Source organism: Rosa chinensis, chromosome 7 (assembly GCF_002994745.2).
Source record: "Rosa chinensis cultivar Old Blush chromosome 7, RchiOBHm-V2, whole genome shotgun sequence".
In the NCBI taxonomy this organism is placed as follows: Eukaryota; Viridiplantae; Streptophyta; class Magnoliopsida; order Rosales; family Rosaceae; genus Rosa; species Rosa chinensis.
In genome coordinates, this window is record NC_037094.1 from 62566972 (window position 1) to 62588183 (window position 21212).

Below are 21212 nucleotides of genomic sequence, written 5' to 3' on the forward strand. Positions count from 1 at the left end.
TTTACTCTTTAGCACGCGGTTGAGACTTGTTTGGTGTCCAGAAATTTCATATTGTCCTTATCATACATAGTTCCGGTAGGCCTTCCGGGTCGGCAGTTTTATGACTGGTGAGGGCTCGTCTCCACCATATCCACGCGAACAACCACCATATCCACCTACACGTCAGTCAGTACAAGGAATATGGCTGCCACACACAACCCCACCCCCCCCTCCCCCAAATGTAGGACAGAGGTCATACCGCCATAGAGAAGTAGAGAACCATATTATGTTGGACAAATAAGAACGTATGAACAACTCCCATTGAGAATGTAAGAAACACTCACTGAGGTCGTATGTCTCACTAGAAGTCTCTGCAATTAGAACCTTCGACCACTAGTGTTTAGGCTGAACTCATTTTTAGTTTTGTTTAATTTTGACACGTATGTGTAGCAATAAGTGTTTATTTATGTAAGAGATGTGATCAGTAAGTGTGATACGATTGTCTTGAAAGTATAATTTGTTTATCGATCAAATATGTTGCACGAAATTTATTGGTCATGATAAGAAAAACAGATTCAGTTATGTTTTTTTTTGGACTTTAAAAATTAAAAAGAAAAGAAGAGAAAATGAACTTTGCGAGGGAAGCAAGAGAGAAGGAAACAAGCGAAGTTTTGAATTTTCAAACTGATGGGGATGTGCAGTCGTGCACATTTTCAACCCAATAATCTCTCATCCCTCTCCTCCCCCCTTCTCCACTTGCAACCACCTCGGCACCATTCCTGCCCAACCATCAATCCTAGAGGCAGTCACCGATCATAGCCGTCAATGAACCCACCGCCACCTTCACCATCAATACCATTCTACTCGGACGCCAGCTTCACAAACAGCTGCCTCTCTTCCGATAGGAATCAGCTGCGCTGGTAGCTCCTTTGCTAAGGATACGAAGAAATTGCATAATGTTGTGGAGGACAAAGAGAGGGCATTGGAGGCCAAGAGAGAAGAGAAAAGAGGATTTTATTGGAGAATGAGTTGAAGAAGAGAGTCGAGTATTCGCAAAGTTTCAGTGAGAGGGAATGAGGCCAAGAGAGAATTTCAGGCTATAGAGAGCGATCTGCATCTGTATCACTGTTCTATGTGTTGGCGATATTTCAAAATACTTTGTGTAACACCAAATTCATTGAAAAACTTTTTATTATTCATTTATTCTAAATGTTACTAATTCATTATGCTCATAATTAGAGCATATTAAAGTTATTATGGGAGTTACAATATTACAATAATTATCTTATTAAATTTGCATAATATCTCCAAACCTTTTCATCTACTATATATACCTATCATTTCTTGGTCTTACACACACAATGAAATTCATTATCTTCTATAGTTCTCTCTGTGAGAGATTATTCAATGCACCGCCGTGCACTTGCACCAACATAAATGAATGGTTAGATTGCATTAAATACACTTTTTGTTTATTAAAAATAAAGTTGATAATAAATATCAAGGGTTGAGATTATTTTATAAGGGTTGGGTCACTTATACCGTCGGTGCATAGAATAATTTCCATCTCTCTGTAGCCATTTCTCTAGTGAGTTCATGTACATATTCTAGAGTGTTCCTTGTTCTTGCTCTTTCATAATGCCAAAGGAAAAAAAATCACTCTTTTCGAGTAATGTGTCATTCGGAAGCCTATAAATCCAAAAGATAAGTTCTATAATCCATGTTATTTAATCTATTATGACAATAATATTATGATTATTATTTGTTATTAATATATTGTATTTTTGAGATCTTGTAGGAGGTGAAATCTGGTGACCGAAACAGCATCCATCGATCAAATTTTCCAACAATCTTAAGAGTAGATTTTGTTGGTGGATGTTTCCTTGTGGAAATCTTGGACATAAAGATAAGTCTTTTATTCATTGAGTGAACATAATTCTCTGTCATTAAATATATTACTTTCAACTCCGAGAATTGCAAAGAACTACTGAAATTTTTCTTTGAGAATGAAGGATCACTATATCTTGATACATTTATGAATTAGTTGTTGCTTTTTGCAATAGGAACTGTTTGATTTGGAATTATATGTGATTAGTTGGCTTTCTATTGATTGCAAAAGTACTGATTGCACTTTAATACTACATTAAGTTTTGGTTACATTTTATTTGCTTATGGCTTATGATCGTTTAATTTCTGCCTATAGATTTTGAGTTGTTATTGGCGTTAGGTTATAACTAAATAGTTCTACATTTGAATGTTGATCCTATAATGTGCATTTTTCAGTTAGTAATGCATGGTGTAATGATGTTTTGAGTTGTGTGCTACCATTAATTTTAGTTTTATTTGCATTCGCTTCATTGTTCAAAGGAATTATGTTTGTAACTTAAAAATTACCCGTTTCGCACATTTACTTTTCTATATTAATTTTTGTGTTTAATATCGTTTTACCATTTTCGTACTATTTATTTTCCATCATTGCTATTAACCTTATGGTTTAGCAAGAGTTTTTAATTCTCTTTGTTATATGATTTGAACCATAATTATTTTCTATGCATTAATATATTTTTTACCGTTATAACTTGAAAAGTTGCTCCTTTGTTGTTGCCTTCGGAATACGTCCCTTCGAAGTATTTTTCTTCAAGGAAGAAAAAAAAAATTGAAATGTTGCCTTCGGATTATTGTTTCTTCAGAAATAATAAAGTTGTTGCCTCTCAATATTTCCATTGCCTCTTGATTAAGATGATGCCTCGTTTGCCTGAAAAATAAATGTGTTATCATGAATAATGCATCGAGAAATTATTTTGTCAATTGACGGTTGCCTATGGTAATTTGATGCCTCAGAATATTATTATGTCCCTACGATTGATGCCTTTGAAAAATGTTGCCTTAAAATTTGGCTACAAGTAATAGGGGTTGCCTCAATATTTAAATGGTAATGAACATAGTTGCCTTGAGAATTTGGTTACCGAGAAAATAATTGCCTGATTCTATATTATTGGTGCTTCCGGATATAATGCAGAGACAACAAGTCTTTAAACATGGTTCCCTAGCCATATTTGCTCAGATGGTTAGCTCCATATGCTGCCTTTAGGTTTTGGGTTGCCTTTCGAATTTTTGTTGCCTTTCGGTCAATGTTGCTTCAAAAAAAAAAAAAAAAAAAAAAAAAAAAAATATATATATATATATATATGCGGTTTTTATTCATTGATGCCTCGATATTGTCCCTTATGCTGATGCCTGAAAAATTATCTCATTAATTGCTGCCTTCGGTTTATGCTTTGAGAAAATGAACATTCGATGTACCTCCATGATCAAATTTAATTTTGATCAAGAATAAAGAGACATTTAATAGCTCCAAATGTGGGGGTGATTAAAGTATCCGAAGCCATGAAATCGGATAAATAATGTTGCCTATTAAACTCCCAAGTCCTTGACATGCGAAGATTCGTTACCTAAATATATATGGCTTGATATTATCTTGCCTATATATATATATATATATATGAGCTTGAGGCTAATTCAGACAGACTCAAAATGTGGGGGTCAAGAGAAAAACAAGAAAAATAGGCTCTTATATTTAGGATTAATTCCTGTTTACCTACTTGAACTTTCACTCATTCTTCATATTAGTCCCTGAACTTCCAATTTCATCAAGACTACCCCTGAACTCTCAATTTTCATCAGCCGTGTCCAATTCTCGAAGCTCCGTCCAATTTGGACGTTAAATCTTACGTTCGGGGCCCACTATCAGGGGTAAAATGGTCATTTCGTGAAAAAAAAAAGAAAAAAAAAAACATAACTAAATTCCTCAGCCCTCCTTTCTTATTCTTTCTCCGTTCTTCTCTGTTCTTCTTCTTTTTTCTTCATCTTCTTTATTCTTTCGATTCCGGTCACATCTTGGTGTTGCACCGATGGGGAGAGTCTTCCTCTCGACATTCCCGAGGTTTCTGTGGTGTTAGTTATCTGAAGAAGAGCTTTGCTAAGGAGAATCGAAGGAAAGAAGTCTTCCGGGGTCCGACGGGTTCTGGGTATTTTCAGGCGACTCAGACAGTGATCCTTGATAAGTAAGAGGCCTTTGGACATTAAGTGGATTTCTGATTTTGATTTCTGAGATTCATGAATTGGATCTTTGAAACTCTCTGTGATAGGTTTGCATGTGTTGAATTGAGGAAATTTGATGACTTTTATGCGATCCAGCTCCCTCGCCGGAAACCCAGCCTACTAATGCTTCTCAGCTGGAGCGGGAGCCGGCGATCGACGAGACGACAGGACCAACCGGCGCCATCAGCTGGAGGACTCTATTTTTGCTGCGACCAAGCTCCTCCTCCGCTGACATCGCCGGCGACAGAGAGCAGCCCTTGAGTTTCTTAGAGTCACCGCTTGTGATGGGGATGGCGAGGCCGGCGATTTGGAAGGTTGGGATTCGGGAGGTGAAGAGATCGACGACAGGGATGTGGGTGTTGGTGGAGATCGACAGTGATTTCAGGGATAGAAGTGGGGGAAGTACGTGGTTGGAGGAGTTGATTTGAAGGAGGGGTGGGGAGAGAGGATGAGGAGGGTGCCCTGAGAAAGAGTGTGGTGGGAGAGGCCGGTGCCGTTTTGCGGGTCGTCAAGAATGTTGGTGATTTGGTCATTCAAGCCTTTTAATTGATACCTAGATCATAATTTGGTCATTCCAATCACCTCCACCATTTCTACAAGGTCCGTCAGTCACTGCATATGGGATTTTACAATGTGCATCAATATCTCATGGAGATGGGTTTCTCAAATTGTCTCATTTTACTTGTTCTTTCTCAATATTGTTGCTGATACTCAGGCCTATGATTACCCATCTCTTTCTTCTTCTATTTATGCTTGTGAAGATGTTAACAATTACTATGCCAATATGGAGTATTTAGAGGATAAATCGATGGTTTAGGGAAATAGGTGTGGAATGCTCTCAAGATCCTAGATGCTTCGGATGTTGACAACCCAGGAGCTTCATCAAGGATATGGGGTAATCAAACCAAAGTGAGGGGTTGGACATGGTTGGTGAAACCGTGAAGATTTTTTTTTTTTTTTGCTCATTTAGGTTTGACAAGGGGTAGTATAGGAATTTAGCAATTTCATCTCCTGCCACGTCATGATTTAACGTCCAAATTGGACGGAGCTTCGAGAATTGGACACGGCTGATGAAAATTGAGAGTTCAGGGGTAGTCTTGATGAAATTAGAAGTTTAGGGACTAACATGAAGAATGAGTGAAAGTTCAAGTAGGTAAACATGAATTAATCCTTATATTTAAATGAAATATATTGGATAACTAAAAATCCAATAAAGATTACTTATTGTTGAGATTATTCAATAAGCTGTATAGGCCAGAGTTGATTTTGGCCAATACTCTGACAAAACCACTAGGCTAAAGGCCAAAGCTAGTGGTTAATACATCGATGAGGATGAGATTATGCCTATAACAAAGGTCAAGAGTGATGGTAACCCAACATATGTGAATGACGATCCCAGGAAGTAGGTTCATTTGGGTAATAACAAGTCACTTGTTGATCAGTGACACACTATCAAATTAAACTTTGAGTCCATCCTTATGATGCATAGATAATGCTTTAATTGAAACATATAAGGATGAACTTTATTCTTAATAAGTACCATAGCCCTTAAACATGGGTGATGTGTTTGATTCTAGTACACACTTGATAGACTTACCTATATGAGTATGGAAGTGGGGCCGCTTTCTATGAAACTTTGGCAAGTCTTCTAGAGCACTCATGAATAAACAGGTAGGAGTGCATGACCTATTCATACCCACCCGCAGAAAAGCTTGATTTCGAGAGTTCAGTGTGGATGGTAGTTCTCTGATTCATATCATTAATTATTTGATTACATTTTTCAAATTTAAAAATTATTACTATATGTAGTTGTGAGATCCTCTTACACGCCCCAAGTTATCTCATTTGTTACATAGGGTTAAATACTTGTTACTCCTCAAACTTTTCCCTGAAAAACAGTTTAGTCTCTCGCCTTTCAAATTAAACTGGATAGTCCTTATTCTATATAATTCTCACACAACATGTCCAAAATGACTATTATACCCCTCCATTTTTTTTTCTTCCCCTCTTTTTTATTTTTATCTTTTTACTTATGCTTGGACTATCCACATTGTCCGGCGAGGCACCCAAACCTTTTCTTCCTTGCAGAGATCGATGACATGTAGCTGCACAACAAACCTCGGTCACACCACTAACAAATCTTTCCTTCTCTGGTCAACAACGATCACCTCTCCTATTCGATAACTTCCAAAATCCAAAAATTTAATGGTTCTGGGTTGGGTTAATTGATGAGATAGAGAAGTGGAGAGAGACTAAAATATCAGATTTTCTCTCTGTGGTCGACTAACTTCGATCATATTTGTGGCTTACTACTGCCTCCATCATGCTCACCGACCCTTGACGAGCAAAACCCATTCTCCATGTTATCCCGCGATGCCCAAAAGTGAACTCAGGCGCCGACAAACCAATATCCAGAATTGATTTGGACACCCTGGTCTGACACAACACCGCCAAGAGCCTATCTCTTCTTCCATTAATCACATTTGCAAACCTCATAGTTGTGGATTCATGTATGAGAGAGAAACAAGGAGAGATAAGCTAAATCCCGAATTTCCTCTCACCATGGTTGACGAATTTGGGTATCCATCCTAATAGCTCCTCTGGTCACCACTCCACATCTCAGAACTAGTCTTGTACGCCGGGAACAATGGCATCTCTCGGTGGCAATTGCACAACCCAGCTCCTGGTGTTGTCATCCTCATCCCAACAACTCCTTGGTTCAAACAGGCACTTGGCATCCCTTACCGACAGTCCACAAGTTGCTATCGCTATCACACCTCACCACCTTTTGGTGAACAACACCCCACCTATTATCTGCGCCCAACTACCAGCGACACCATGCGTACCGGCAACACAACCCAGTGACCCACACCGAGCTCTTGCTCGTAGATGTTGGCATGAACTTGGAGAGGGGGAGAGAGAGAGAATAAAAAAATTAAAAAGAGGAAGAAAAGAGAGAGAGAGAGATTTAAAAAAAAAAACATAGAGAAAAATAATAAAAAAGAGGAAGTGAGGGTATAACAGTCATTTTGGACATGTTGTGGACCTGTTGTGTGAGAATTAGAGAGAATAAAGACTATCCAGTTTAATTTGAAAGGCAAGGGACTAAACTATTTTCCAGGGAAAAGTTTCAGAAGTAACAAGTAGTTAACCCTACATAATTTCACACCTCAATCTCTAATCTCTTAAACTTTCCCGTTATCCGCTGACCTTCCGTGAGTGGTGGCATGTGCGTCAGATATTTTTATAATTTTTGGAGGGAATATTGGTCACTCCACAGATTTTGACATCGGCAAAATTGCAAGAGCAGATATGCTCCCCAAGTGATGTAGGTTTTGCAAAACATGCCATATGACAACTCCGCGATGGAAGCATGTGTAAACCATACCAATTTATCCTTGTTTATGGTAATAACAAGTTAACAACTAAGAGCACCCACTACCTATGTACGGAGTCATGGGTTCGAGTCACCATGGGGGCAGGAGTGAGACCCTTTGATCATCTTAAAGTATGAGTTTTCTTTAAAAAAAAAAAAAAAAAAAGTTAACAACTAAGAGACTAATGCCTCATAATTTTTAGGTTCATTACCATAAAAGTATATTATTTGATTATTCTTATTTTGGTATTTTATTTTTGTACTATTTATTTTTAACAGATTTTCTCACCTAAGGGACAATTTTAAGGGATTGTGAAGGATAAATGTATCTCAACCACATGTATTAAATATAAAAGCAGAAATTACAACAACTTAAAACTGTGCATTTACTTTCAGCCGTCAGATTTACTTATTTCTCACAATCCCTTAAAAACTGCCCCTTAGGTGAGCAAGTCTTTTCTTTTTAATTAGTAGCATAAAAATGTTAGCATCTTTGCAAATATCGAATATACAGAAACTTTCCTTTATGTTTAATTAATAACAAACCGATAAGAAAAATAGATGAAAAGATTGATGATTAAATTAACAAAGTTAAAAATGTTTAAAACATTTAATATTTATTTTAGTCGCTATGTATAATTATTATCATCTTCGATAGTGTCATTAAAATGTGTTGGTAATTAGAAAACCCTAAGCGCCGTCTACCTTGTGCGACGCCATCCAAGCCGAACTGTGCCGCTAATCCCAATCCACTATGTTGCAAGGCAACATCTTGGTGTGGAATTGCCGGGGAATTGTTAACTATGAGTCACAAAGGGCTCTTCTTGACATTGTTCAAGCAAAAAAACCAAGCCTCATTTTTCTCTCAGAAACCCTAGCACAGAAAGAACACATTGATAGTCTTACACGAAGAGTAGGCTTCAAGGATAACATCTGCTTCCCACAGGAGAGGGACTCTCAAGGAGTGGCGCTGTTATGGAATGATGAAACCCATGCAACGCTAAGATCTCGATCACCACATCACATCGATGTCATTATTGGGAGGTCTGTTGACACTTTCAAGTGGAGATTTACTGGCATCTATGGCATCGCTGCCAGAAGTGGAAGACACCGTACGTGGTCACTTATTAGAAGCTTGGCATCGGAAAACTGTAATCTCCCTTGGTTGGTGGCTGGTGATTTCAATGAAATCATGTCAAACAGAGATAAATCAGGAGGACATAGTCGAGCAGCTGCACCTATGGCCACATTCCAAAGAATAATGGCTGATTGCAATCTCATTGATATGGGTTTCTTTGGTAGTCGCTTCACTTGGAGTAACAAATTTACGAAGGAGAGACTAGATCGTGGTTTCAATGTCCTGCATGGAGAGCAAAATTCCCGTACAGTAGGGTTGTCACCCTCAACCCTAGTGAGTCAGATCACTGCCCACTCTTAATTGTGGTTAGCATGGAGAAGTTGAAATTCAAAAGGAACCAGTGGCTTTTTCGTTTCGAAGAATGTTGGCATGGGCAGCCAAATTGTAGTGACATCATCCAGCACAAGTGGCCAACACCCTCGACAGGGAATGCACTCTTACAGCTGGCCTCCAAAATCAAGGGTACGGGTCTTAGACTTATGCAATGGCACAAGGAGGAGTTTGACAATCAGAAGGTAGAGCTACGAGTTATTCAAGAGAAATTAAATGATATTATGAAGCTTCCCTTTTCTCCAAAGCACTATGAAGAGCAAAGACTGTTTCACATAAAGCATAGTCAGATACTTGCACAGCAGGAAAAATATTAGAAGCAAAGATCAAGGGGTTTGTGGCTAAAGGACGGTGATAGAAACTCTGCGTACTTCCACCGGAGGGCAAGTAACAAACACATCAAAAATCTTATTCGAGGGCTAACTGATGGGCAGGATCAATGGCAAACTGATCCTGCGATCGTCCAGTCCTTGTTATTATCCTATTTTCAGGGCATCTTATTTGCTGACACTACACATGAAGAGGCATTACCTGCAATATTAGATGCAACGCCAACTAAGGTGACAGTTGAAATAAATGAGGGCCTTATGCAGCCATACTCTGATGATGAGATTAAGGTAGCCCTCTTCAAAATGCACCCTTCCAATAGCCCAGGACCTGATGGTATGTCCTCATTCTTTTTCCAAAAATACTGGCATATTGTTAGTATGGATGTATGTATTGTTGTCCGAAGCGTTCTTGAAACTGGTGAAATGGAGCCAACCTCCAACTATACATATTTGTGCTTAATACCGAAAATTAAAGACCCAAATGAAGCTGCTCACTTTCGACCTATTGCACTTAGCAATGTTATTTGCAGGCTATGCTCTAAGGTGGTTGCAAATAGGCTTAAACAATGGCTACCTGACATTGTATCCCCATTACAAAGTGCATATGTGATAAGCTCATAAATGTACGTGATTTTGTATTGATTTCTTCATGTTTTCTTAGCTAGTTTTCCATCTATTTGAGTCATTTACTTTATTTTTATGTTTTGTAGGGGTTATGGAGCAAAGTAGAGGAAAGGAAGCTAAATCAGTAAATCTGCCTGTGCAGATCAGTCAACTTCGACATGAAACTGAGAGCAGTTCAGAATGAACTAGACAGTGAGCTTTATATGCTTGGAAAGCCTTGGATGTGTAGTTTCCAGAACTTTTAACGGTTCATTTATATCATTTTTCTACAAGAAGTTAGGGCTGATTTAGTACAGCAAGGTCGGGCAGTCCGAGAATCTGACACTTTGACGGAAATCCATGATTTGAGGCCCGAATTCCTTTTAGAAACCCCCCGACGAGTATTAACTGAATATCTCTATTCATTAGAGATATATGACATATTTTTATGGGTGAAAATTATTAGGAATCTTAGAAGAGAAGCTACTTGATTTCTAAAAGGAAAAGAAGTGAAAATCTCCTAACCTAAGCAATAAAAGAGGGACGTGATCAATTTAGACGGGGGGGGGGGGGGGGGGGGGGGGGAGGGCCGCACAAGAGAAAGAAAGAACAACATCCTTTCTGCCATCATCCAGCCGCCATCTCTTCCTCTTCCTTTCTTCTAGTTTTGTTTTCTTCATGACTATGTCTAGCTAAATACTTTTGTAGCTAGGGGTGATTTCAAAGCCCCAAACATGTTCAATTTCATATTGATGACAATTCAGTTTTTGGTTTTCTATATTATCAATTGAGTGTTTGTTTCACCATGTCTACAAGATGAATCTTTGCTTGTTTGTTTAGGTGTTCAACTAAATGAATAGGTTAGGGTTCTAATGCTAGGAGTAACACTAGATTCGTATATGTCGTGTGTTGATTCCAATTGAGTAGCAAAATGTTTTCTTGAATTACATGTGACTCAAACCCTAGGTTTAGCAAGAGTACCAATGTACTTGTGCCCCTAGATTTATCTAAACCCTTTTATTGCTTAATGATTTTGATATGTTAAACTTAGCAAGCTTGTGTCTAGGTTGCATAATCGGAAATAGATTAAGTGGTGAGCTTGTATTCACTTAACGAGGAACTAAGAAAGGGTAATGGGTTAATTCGAGCTTGTGAGTTAACTTCGGGTAAATTCAATTCAGAATTAAGATTCCATAACTGAGCTTTGATATGATTGAGTGTGTTTGGTGGTGGAGAATGAGTTCTTAGCTTTGTTTCTATCAATAGTTTAAGTTATAAAATCTGTTTTCTGCTTTGTTATCTTACTGTGTTTAGTTTTACGTGAATTATTTCATACATCAAACCAACTCCGATTGTTCTGAAATTTTGTATACGTATTATTAAATGTGTCTTTAGTGTCCTGTAAAATTTATAGAAAATTAAATCGAGTCTAGGTTAGTCAAATAATTTATTTTTGTTAACTGTTCAGTAGCATGGTTTAGAGTAGTTTGTGACATTTGTTTAGTAGTTTAGGAACAATCTTCAGTGGGTAATGACCCTTGCTTGATCACTATATTACCAACGATGATATTTAAGTGCAAGGTTTAAGTTGTACATCTTTTAGACGTATCAATATGTACCAGGTCGCATCATCTTTGATAACACACTAGTGGCTAATGAAGTTGCTCATTTCATGCATAAACTCCGGCATAAAGAAACAGGTTTATTCTCTCTCAAGTTAGATATCAGCAAATTACTATGTCAATAAACCCATCAGACAACAGCCGAGGACTGTTGTCTGATTCAGAAAATTTATGTTGTCTAGTAGCCTGATATCTCTTAGGCCTTCAGACGACAGATATCACCCGTGATCTATATTTCACTCAAACAACATAGGCTGGCCAATAATCTGTTGTCTGATTATATCGAGATATGCTGAATTATGACTTTCTGATGTTAAAGATGTAACAAAACAACAGTTATATGTTGTTATAAAAGATTCTGCACAACATCTTTTCATAAAACTCTATCTTTTGTCTTTCATTAAGACGACAGAAATCTGTTGTTTGAATATATGGAGATTTGAGCTATCTTGGATTTTGTCTGTTGTGTGAATCAATTGTGGACAACATATATTTTTTATGTTCTATTGTGTCTTTCTAATTAAAATGACATGAATATGTCGTCTGAGTATATAAAGGCTTGAACTTTCTTGGGTTTTTCTGTTGTGTGATTCATTTAGAAACCACAATTATCTGTTGTCTGACTAGCATAAAGAATATACTTGGCCTGCTTCATTTGTTGTTTATGGTGATTTCAAACAACAGACATTTGCTTAAATTCTGTTGTTTGATGTTGGTTTGGATGTCAACTTTAATTGGTTTTTATGTCTTAGAAAGAGCAATGCACGACACAACTTTAGAAAAAATAGTCTTTATTTGAATGTCATCATAATGAATCATTACAGCCACCGAAGTGAGTTCTAGCTATATGCACAACATGATTCCCTAACTACTGATCTACAATAGACATACTGAACTAGCGATCTGAAAATTTGCGAACATGCTAGCCCATTTAGCCCAGACTTGATCAATGTCCAAGTAATCTCTAACTTAGTAGCCATCCTGCATAAGTAATATTCATGTCTAAGATGGATATCAAAGCCTGCTCTACTCATGAGTTTTATACTAGTAAGTAAAATCAGATCAATGAAGCCTGATCATACAAGCCTACCTCAACTCGCCCATGTAGTACAATGATCGGACCCAAAGTGCTTGAAGGTCCATATTCGACCTATAAACAACAAAATTGCAAACCAGAAACCTTGAAAAGAACCAAATAACAAAATTCAGTAATATAAACCACAACACTATTCTACCACTCAGGAATGTAGAAAAATACAAAGAGCAGAGCCCAATAGTGGATGTTACAGTGATCATAAATGTTTCCTGGTTTCTATTGGATTATGGGACTCTCAGCCTCTCTTTTATAGCTTGGGTTTTGGATCACCTCCAAGAACTGCAAAATATATACTTTCTCGTTGTTTGTCATCCCCATCTAAATAGTTGACATTTGAAAGAGTGGGTGGGGGGGGGGGGGGTGTGTGTGTAGTGAGTTCAGATTTATAAACCAAAGACACAACTGAGAAACAAAGAAAATGTGATAAAACTGTAAGAGAAAGATACGTGACTTGAGTTGATCTTACACAAGAAACTTATAACATCGATTAGATTTCATGTTTGGTGTACCACATGTTTAGAGATATCTATATAGTAATAGACATCTCTATACAGAAAATGGTATAAGAAACAATGTTAGAACTTGTCGCATAAACATTGAATGCACAAGTCGTAAGAAAGATTGCATACCTTTTCACGACTAGAAAGTTCAGTTGTTTTCTCAAGCTACAAAAAAAAAAAAAAAGGTCAATTAGTATCGTATAAAACATATTAAATTTCTTGTATTAAAACTTTGGTTGGTACAGTCAGATCTCTGTTATCCAATACTATGCCAATAAAATCATCAGGAAAATTAATTTTATGAAGTAATATTTAAGAGAAGAGTACTACAAATGCGTCTTCTCCAATCATCTCTGTAACAGTTCCACACCTCTGCCTCATTCAAGATGATTGTTTCATGCCTCAATGAAATGTAAAGAGGGACAAAATATAGGTATTTCAAGTATACATCCCATAATTACTCACGTTGAAGGTAGGGGATATCAAGTCTTTAAGGCCAGAGGTAGAGGCTTGCGACTTGTCTTTTGATGGTCTCCTGCAAAAGCAATGAATAGTGAGCACTAAAAAAAAGAATTACTGGTGTAGCACCTGAATAAATGGATAGAGGATTGGAATGGACAAGATGTCCCCTCCCAATATGTTCATCCCAAAATCTACATGTGGTTGCAACAAGATCACAGAATATCACCTTATCAATATCACCTAAACTAAGAAGACTGTCGGAACTTGTGACTATAACTTTGACATGCTATGCTCAAATATTTGTATGACCATTGCTGATGTGGAGATGAATAGAAATACCAAAACGTGTTTAGGAAGTAAAAGATATAGTAGCACATACTGCAACATGCTTGTTGCTTATATCTTACAATTTAAGCATATTGAAAAGGCAAAAAAATTGCATATGAAATTTAACTAATCTTGGATTACAAAGTTTTGGAATACCCCAGAAAGTAATAAATAAAGTCATTTATGTTATTAAAGTCAGCACACTAACCATATATTATGGGTGGTAGAGTTCCAAGACTCAGTTCGCCGAATTCAATTGCCTTAATGTATTTTGTAAAGATAGTTTGTGACATGCTTCTTATTGTGGAGCAAATTCACTGCACAGCAAATAAAATAAGTCCCAAATACCTTTTTTTTCCCCTAATAAAATGAAACTATATTATCACCTTGTCAAGGTAAGGCCACATATCCAAGACAAACTTGTTTAGCCAGTCTACCTGCACCATGAAGTGTATAATGAGTACTGATCGATATTCCTAGCAGCGGTTAGAGAAGGAAAGAGCAAAAGTTCAATGTAAAAGGATTGGATGGCGATACTAACTCGATCGCAATCAGGCCATTTTATCCACAATGGAATTTGAGTTAGAATATCTTCCAAGTTACTTTTCTCCAGTTCATGTAGTGGCTTGATTACTGGGTCCTGCAACACAAGTATTTTAAGCACTATGTAGACAAAGTGAGACCAAAACATTTCAGCTACTTTCTTCAAATCCCAGAAAAACAGTGCTAAGGGAAAAACAACCACATGTCATCCTCTATTCCTCTTGAAGTTCAAACATATAGGGCTCTTGTGGTTCAATTAACACCATGAACTGGACAGTGAATTCATCATTCAAGCTTACACACATTGAAAAGTCAATAACAACTCTACCTAACATATAAATTTGGTTGCAATCAAAGAACTCAAATACAAGATTAGAATTACAATTAAAGAATCAAAATTCTCATACTCGTATGAGATGCAGATGATACCAAACACCATTGATACCCACTTCAGCACATATCAAGAAAAAGCACAGGATCCAAGATTCAACACTTGGTCTTTGCACATGACTCCCTCTTATGTTCACAAGCTCTCATGTCTATCGGAACAAGCTCGAATTCAACCTCTTTCTCATAAGGAGCAGCCAAAATTCGTTTAATGAATACCTGACTCTCTGAATTAGGATCTGAAACACCAGCTTCTTCTGAAATTGCTTGTTGAGCTCAGAGACAGAAAACACCAATTTCTTATATTCGATAACCCCGTATCCCCAATTCGACCATAAACCATCGAAAACAAATCAAATTTCGAAGGAAATTTCAAATTAAAACCCTAAATCCACAATCCAACAAAAATCCTAAATCGCTTAACAGTGAATCGAATGGCTTACCAGCATAGTGAATGAATACAGATCCATGAAACGAGCATCACGATATGAGGTTTGGATGGATTGGTTTTATGGTTTGAAAAAAACTTTCAGATGCAAAATGAGTTTTTCTGTGTTTGTCAAACAGAGATGGAGGATGGAGGGAGGTTCTTCAAGGTTTTTAGTTTTTAGAGGAGATCGGGTTTGGATTTGGCAAGATATTTGGGTTCAAGGCGCTGGATTTTCAGTTCAGTGGTTTTGGTTTGAGAGGGCGCACTGTGAAGAAGAGAAAGTTTTCTCTGGGTTTCCAGTTTGATAAATTTGTCGGGAAGGATATTTCATCTAGTGGGGTTTTAATTCCACTTCATGTTGTGCCAAAAAAAATCAGCTAGGATACAATCAAAATCAAATGAATCTCCATTAATTGCACAACAGAAAACTATTGTCTGAAAATGAACCTTGTTTCCAAAATTGACATACCATGGTATATCACTATATTCAGACAACAGTTTTTTTCCATTCTGTCGTTAAAAAAAATCAGACAACAGAAAACAAACATTCTGTCGTCTGAGCTCTGTCGTCTGATGAGTTTATTGGCATAGTGAAAGCTTATGATCGACTTGAATGGAAATATCTGCAAGCAATTCTTACAAAGTTGGGTTTTCATCCAGCGTGGATCAACATGGTTATGCATAATGTCACCACTATAAGTTACTCTATCTTGATACAAGGAGAGCCTACTCCTCCTTTGTGTCCTACCAGAGGTATTCGACAGGGTGATCCCTTATCACCATATTTATTTATTCTCTGTGTTGAAGGTTTATCTGCACTCATAACACGTGCTGTGCAACACCACATCGTGCAAGGGCTAACTATGTGTCCTCAAGCCCCTACACTTAGTCATATCTTTTTTGCGGATGATAGCCTCCTCTTTGGGATGGCTACCCTGGAAGAATGTAATGCTATCAAACAAATTCTGGATATTTATGAGAAAGCATCTGGCCAGAAAGTTAATTTCCAGAAGAGTAGTGTGGTCTTCAGCAGGAATGTTGACCTGGATCTCCAGAATAGTTTAGCTTCCATTCTTGCAGTCCAACGTGTGAATGAACGTGATAAGTATCTAGGACTACCTCTACGAGTTGGTCGATCTAAAACAGCAAAGTTTGCATACATTAAAGAGAAACTATCCAAGAAATTGATCAGTTGGAAAGCGAAGCTCCTTAGTTGTGATGGTAAAGAAATTCTCATTAAGGCTGTGGCACAAATTATGCCTTTGTATGCTATGAACTGCTACTTGCTTCCCAAAAGTTTGTGTGGCGATATTCATCAACTATGTGCATCGTTCTTTTGGGATGACACTGATGAAAAGAAGAAAATCCATTGGAGGAGTTGGGAAAGGCTCTGTTTGACTAAACAGGAGGGAGGTATGGGTTTTAAAAACATTTATGCCTATAATATTGCTATGCTTGCCAAACAGGGATGGAGAATTATCTCCAATCCTCAATCACTGATTGCTAGGTTATACAAGGCCAAGTATTTCCAAATTGTACCTTTTGGGAAGCGGACATAGGTGACTCACCTTTATTCTCTTGGAGGAATATTCTTCAAAGCAGACATGTAGTCCAGGCAGGTGTGCAATGGAAGATTGGAGATGGAAAATCAGTCAATATCTGGCAAGATAGATGGTTACCGGTTCAGGGATATGTTCTAGCTTCACGGCCCCAATCCTCAACCTTGAGTACAGTGGCTGAACTCATTGATGAAACTACTAGACAATGGAATGATGGCCTTATCTATACTCTGTTCCCAAAAGAAGTTGCAGATCGTATTCTTTGCATTCCTCTTAGTTGGCAGTCCACAGCTGATCGTCTTATTCGGAGTCTTGAGAAACGGGGGCATTACTCAGTTAAATCAGCATATTGGATCGCACGAAAGAAGATATTATAGCATCTCCTTGTGTCAACTTCTAATGGAGACCCGTATAAAGAATTGTGGAGGTGCTTATGGAAAGCTAAAGTCCCTGGTAAAGTAAGCATTTGTGCATAGAGAGCCTGTAATAATCTCTTGCCTACCCGAGATCGACTCCTATGCAATGTCTACTCTGCAATCATCCTGTGGAAGACGTCACTCATATTTTCTGTAAGTGCTCAGTGGCTTTTGAGATTTTCAAGGCTCCACCTTTTCACTTGCAAGACTTTATGATTCCACCGCTTCACTTTAAAGACTGGATGCTGGAAAGAGCGATCAGTTTAAAGCCTGAGATTTTTGCAAAGCTACTGATGATAGTTTGGGCCTTATGGAAGAATCGTAACAGCTGTCTCTGGAATGGGACTAAGCAGACCGCAGTGGACATCTATCTCAGCAGCCTTGCATGGCTTGAGGAATTTCAAAAGGCTAGAGCTACTCCCAGTACACAAAGTAATGCACAGCAAAAACACACTTGGAAGCTAGTCGCCAATGGAGCTTTTAAACTCAATGTGGATGCTGCGTTTCTACCCCACCAAACAAAAGGGGGTATTGGAGGTGTCATCAGAGATGCCACAGGTCAGTTCTTTGCTGCTTTTGCTGGTCCCATTGCGCATACTGCGTCGCTAAAACAGTGTGAGCTCCTCGCCATCCGAGCGGGGCTTGATCTGGTACAAGCACTACAACTTCAAAAAGTGATAGTTGAAAGTGACTGTATGGAAGCTGTAGTTGAAGTCCAGACAAGAGATCATGCTTTACTCGCTAATGGAGGTTTAGTTGATGACATTAAATAAGTTGCTGCAACTATCCCCTCTGTTCACATATGCCATGCACCACGTTCTTCTAATAGGGTAGCCCATAGGCTTGCAGCGTTAGGTTTTGACGCTATGCAACATATAGTCTGGCTTGATGTTGTGCCAGAGTGTATACTTGATGTACTAAACTTTGATCAAAGGCACCTCCATTGAGGTGATCTTAATGGAACACTCTCTTATTATTCAAAAAATTAGAATGTGTTGGTGTTGCATGGGTTCGTATCCCTTGTCAAATCTATGGAGTGACCAATATATTCCCCAAAAATTGTAAAAAATCTGATGCAAATGAGATGACTTGGATATGTAAATGCATCATTTTGATAGCTAGCTATGAAAAATAAAAACACTTTATAGTTCGGAGAGTTTTTTGTAATTAATTTTTATTTAATTAAGAAAAAGAAGATCTGAGTAGTGGAATAGAATCAATAAATCATGCATTGGATCATATTGTTCAATGGTAAAACAAGACATGTACTTTGAGTTAAGATCGGTAGAATTAAAATAAAAAAATATTAATTATTAAAACCATCATGTTGGGATGCATGCCAGGAAATCAGAACAATTTCAATTTTGACTTCGACTCTAGCTATCAACCTTTTTTTTATTCTGTTGCGAATGGTGAATGGGATAATGCTAAGGAGTAAACTAGGGTCTTGTGTGTTCACCCCCGCGTCGAACTCCCAACCCTCCGTCGCAACACAGAAGGTCGCTCGCCCGGGGGACATGGAATCCTTTAGATTCTCGATCAACTTAGGCGCCTCCTGACGCCGGGTCAAATTCACTTGTCCGCTACAACCCTGGCGCTTCACATACACAAGCTCGTAAAAATGAAGCACCTCAGCCACCGTTGGGCCTTCGCATCTAGACAACCGCCAGAGCGAGTTCAACGCCATCAACAACCTCCACACGTTGGGGCAAATTTGCCTGAAGGCGAGGTCAAACTTGCATAGAAGGATCTGAAGGTTGGGCAGTAGCGGAAAGGTGACACCTTGGCGAAACACCGCCTCGTGTACAGAGGCATAACCAGCCGGCAGAAACGACACTTTCTCGTCTTTCCTCGGTGAGCGCAGCTTCACCACTCCAGGCAGGCGGAACACCCTTTTCATCTTTGCGATGGCGGACGGAGGCATCGACCCTCCCGCCTCGTCAACTGAAGTGTCGTCTCGAAGAACCCAAGCCGACTCTATCTCCTCTTTGGCGGCGTCATCTCCATGAGCGGAACCACTCACATCACTGTGGCTAGCCAGCCTATCCTCATGTTGCTCACGGGCAGCGGTTTCCTCTCTTGCCGCTGAAGTTTCTGGGCGCCAGCATGAGCCATCGCTATGTCCCACGGTATGGTTTGTAAGGGTTGAATATCTAGCGGTTCCGGCAGTGAGGTTCCTACAGGGGCAGACAGACGCAACGAATCAATAAATATCCTATCCGCAACACTGATCGACACGTTAGACCCAGAATCCTCACTGCTCAGGATCTCTACGACGCTAGCCATAAAAAACCCTAAAACCAAAGTTAGTCAGTTTAAAAAATCATCTAAACTATCCCTATGTCAGATTTTAACCAAGAACAACCATGCCCAGAAAACAACATATGCATACCCAAAACCCAAATTCGACCATCTAGCAAATCCATAACCACCAACCTTCTGCCACAAACACATAAACCACTCCCAAACCCTTCTAGACCCTCAGACACACCATAACTTGGCAGCAATTACTTTGAATAACAAAAGTATTAACTGACAGAAACAAGAGGCAACCAAATAAACACGGGGCTCAGATTACCAACCTGAAATATGGGAACTCTGGTGTGCTTTGGGAATGCTTGTCTTCACTTCGAGAGGTCTCTGTCCTCCAAGATCGACAACCTCACAAGATTTGCAGAACCCTCTCCTCAATTCTCAGAGCAAAAGCTTGAAGATGACGATATTGGTTCAAAGTGCAAAAAATGTCAAAACCCCTTGAGTTTCCCTCTCTTTTATGTCAACATCAGTCAGATTGAGGCTGTCCGCTAAAAAATGACATCACACGAGCACTGTACACGTGCCTCACAAACACACTTACTATCCAGATTAACAGAGGCGTCGTCTCGCTTACAAAATCGATAATTACTCGCATTAATGGCAAAGATACAGGCGTGCTGAGGAGACGTTCGCCCACAAGCTAACCCAATGCATGATGGCCACATGTCGGGCGCTGTCAGATGAAGCGTCTATCATAAGTAGCCGTCAAAAACGGGCATACCAATCGGCAAGCGAGACAGTCACTGCTAAGTGCAACACCGCTAGCGGAACTTCTCCCTTTCATCTTACAAGTGAGACAGTCTCCGCTAAGCGCAACACAGCTAGCGGGACTTCTTCATCTTGCAAGCGAGACAGTCTCTGCTAAGCGCAACACCGCTAGCGGAACTTCTCCATTTCATCTTGCAAGTGAGACAGTCTCTGCTAAGCACAACACCGCTAGCGGAACTTCTCCATTTCATCTTGCAAGCCAGATAGTCTCCACTAAGGGCAACACCGCTAGCGGAACTTCTCCTTTTCATCTTGCAAGCGAGACAGTCTCCACTATAGACCTCATGTCGCAAGAAAGTCCCATTCCTTACCGCTTACCATTAGCGGAGGGACTACCGCTGAACCCGTGGCAACACCTAATATTATCAACGACCGCCACGCGGCGTTACAGTCAAACTATGCTCCTTCAGGACAAGTAAGGGGACATGTCGACACAGTCTTCGACGGCCTTGATCAGGCAAGTTGACCCCCGCCACTCGGGTATCAAAGATTGAGTTCGCTACCCAACACCCTCTGCTCAGCGCAGCTCCCCTCAACAAACAATATACCGGCCAAACGGAGATCTATCTTAGCCGGGGAATGGGGGACCCCTTGGGGGCCTAGCAGGGGTCCACCCGAAAGGGTAAAGCATTTGCTCAGAACAAATCCATGGTTGACAATGCACTGACACTAATTATGCCTGTGCAAGACTAGCAGAAGTAACGCTACAAAACCGCTAGGCAACTCCCCAACCAAGATTGCCCTCCTTGACTGGGGACTTGGGGGACTTGTACTTACATAAGCATTTGTCAAACATAATTAGCTATAATGAGCTATGCTCATACTACCGCCAGCGGTACTAACAACCATTAATGGTGTGACCTAAGGAAACACAGCTAAACAAGGTATCACCGGAGCCTCGGCTCACCCCCAGATCACCGCTGACGCGCC

At 39.3% G+C, this 21212-nt stretch overlaps 1 protein-coding gene and 1 long non-coding RNA gene across 3 annotated transcripts; one reads left to right on the plus strand and one right to left on the minus strand.

Annotated features, from left to right (window-relative positions):
* Positions 1 to 12252: 12252 nt before the first annotated feature.
* On the minus strand, positions 12253 to 14479 carry LOC112180677. 2 transcript variants are annotated; one of them, XR_002928401.2, is made up of 8 exons: positions 14405 to 14479; positions 14250 to 14300; positions 14072 to 14180; positions 13540 to 13609; positions 13204 to 13239; positions 12766 to 12853; positions 12569 to 12658; positions 12253 to 12459 (listed from the first exon to the last, which is right to left on the minus strand). It is a non-coding gene; the product is annotated as an uncharacterized LOC112180677 (long non-coding RNA). The 2 variants fall into 2 exon arrangements; XR_002928403.2 differs by having other exon boundaries at positions 12569 to 12628; positions 14405 to 14477.
* A 2820-nt stretch (positions 14480 to 17299) lies between these two features.
* On the plus strand, positions 17300 to 17971 carry LOC112178371. Its single transcript, XM_024316526.1, has one exon. It carries the CDS (start codon positions 17300 to 17302, stop codon positions 17969 to 17971), a length of 672 nt encoding a protein of 223 aa, XP_024172294.1.
* Positions 17972 to 21212: the final 3241 nt, after the last annotated feature.

Coding starts and splice junctions, on each gene's coding strand:
- LOC112178371 (XM_024316526.1), top strand. CDS start 17,300: ATGCAATGTCTACTCTGCAATCATCCTGTGGAAGACGTCACTCATATT.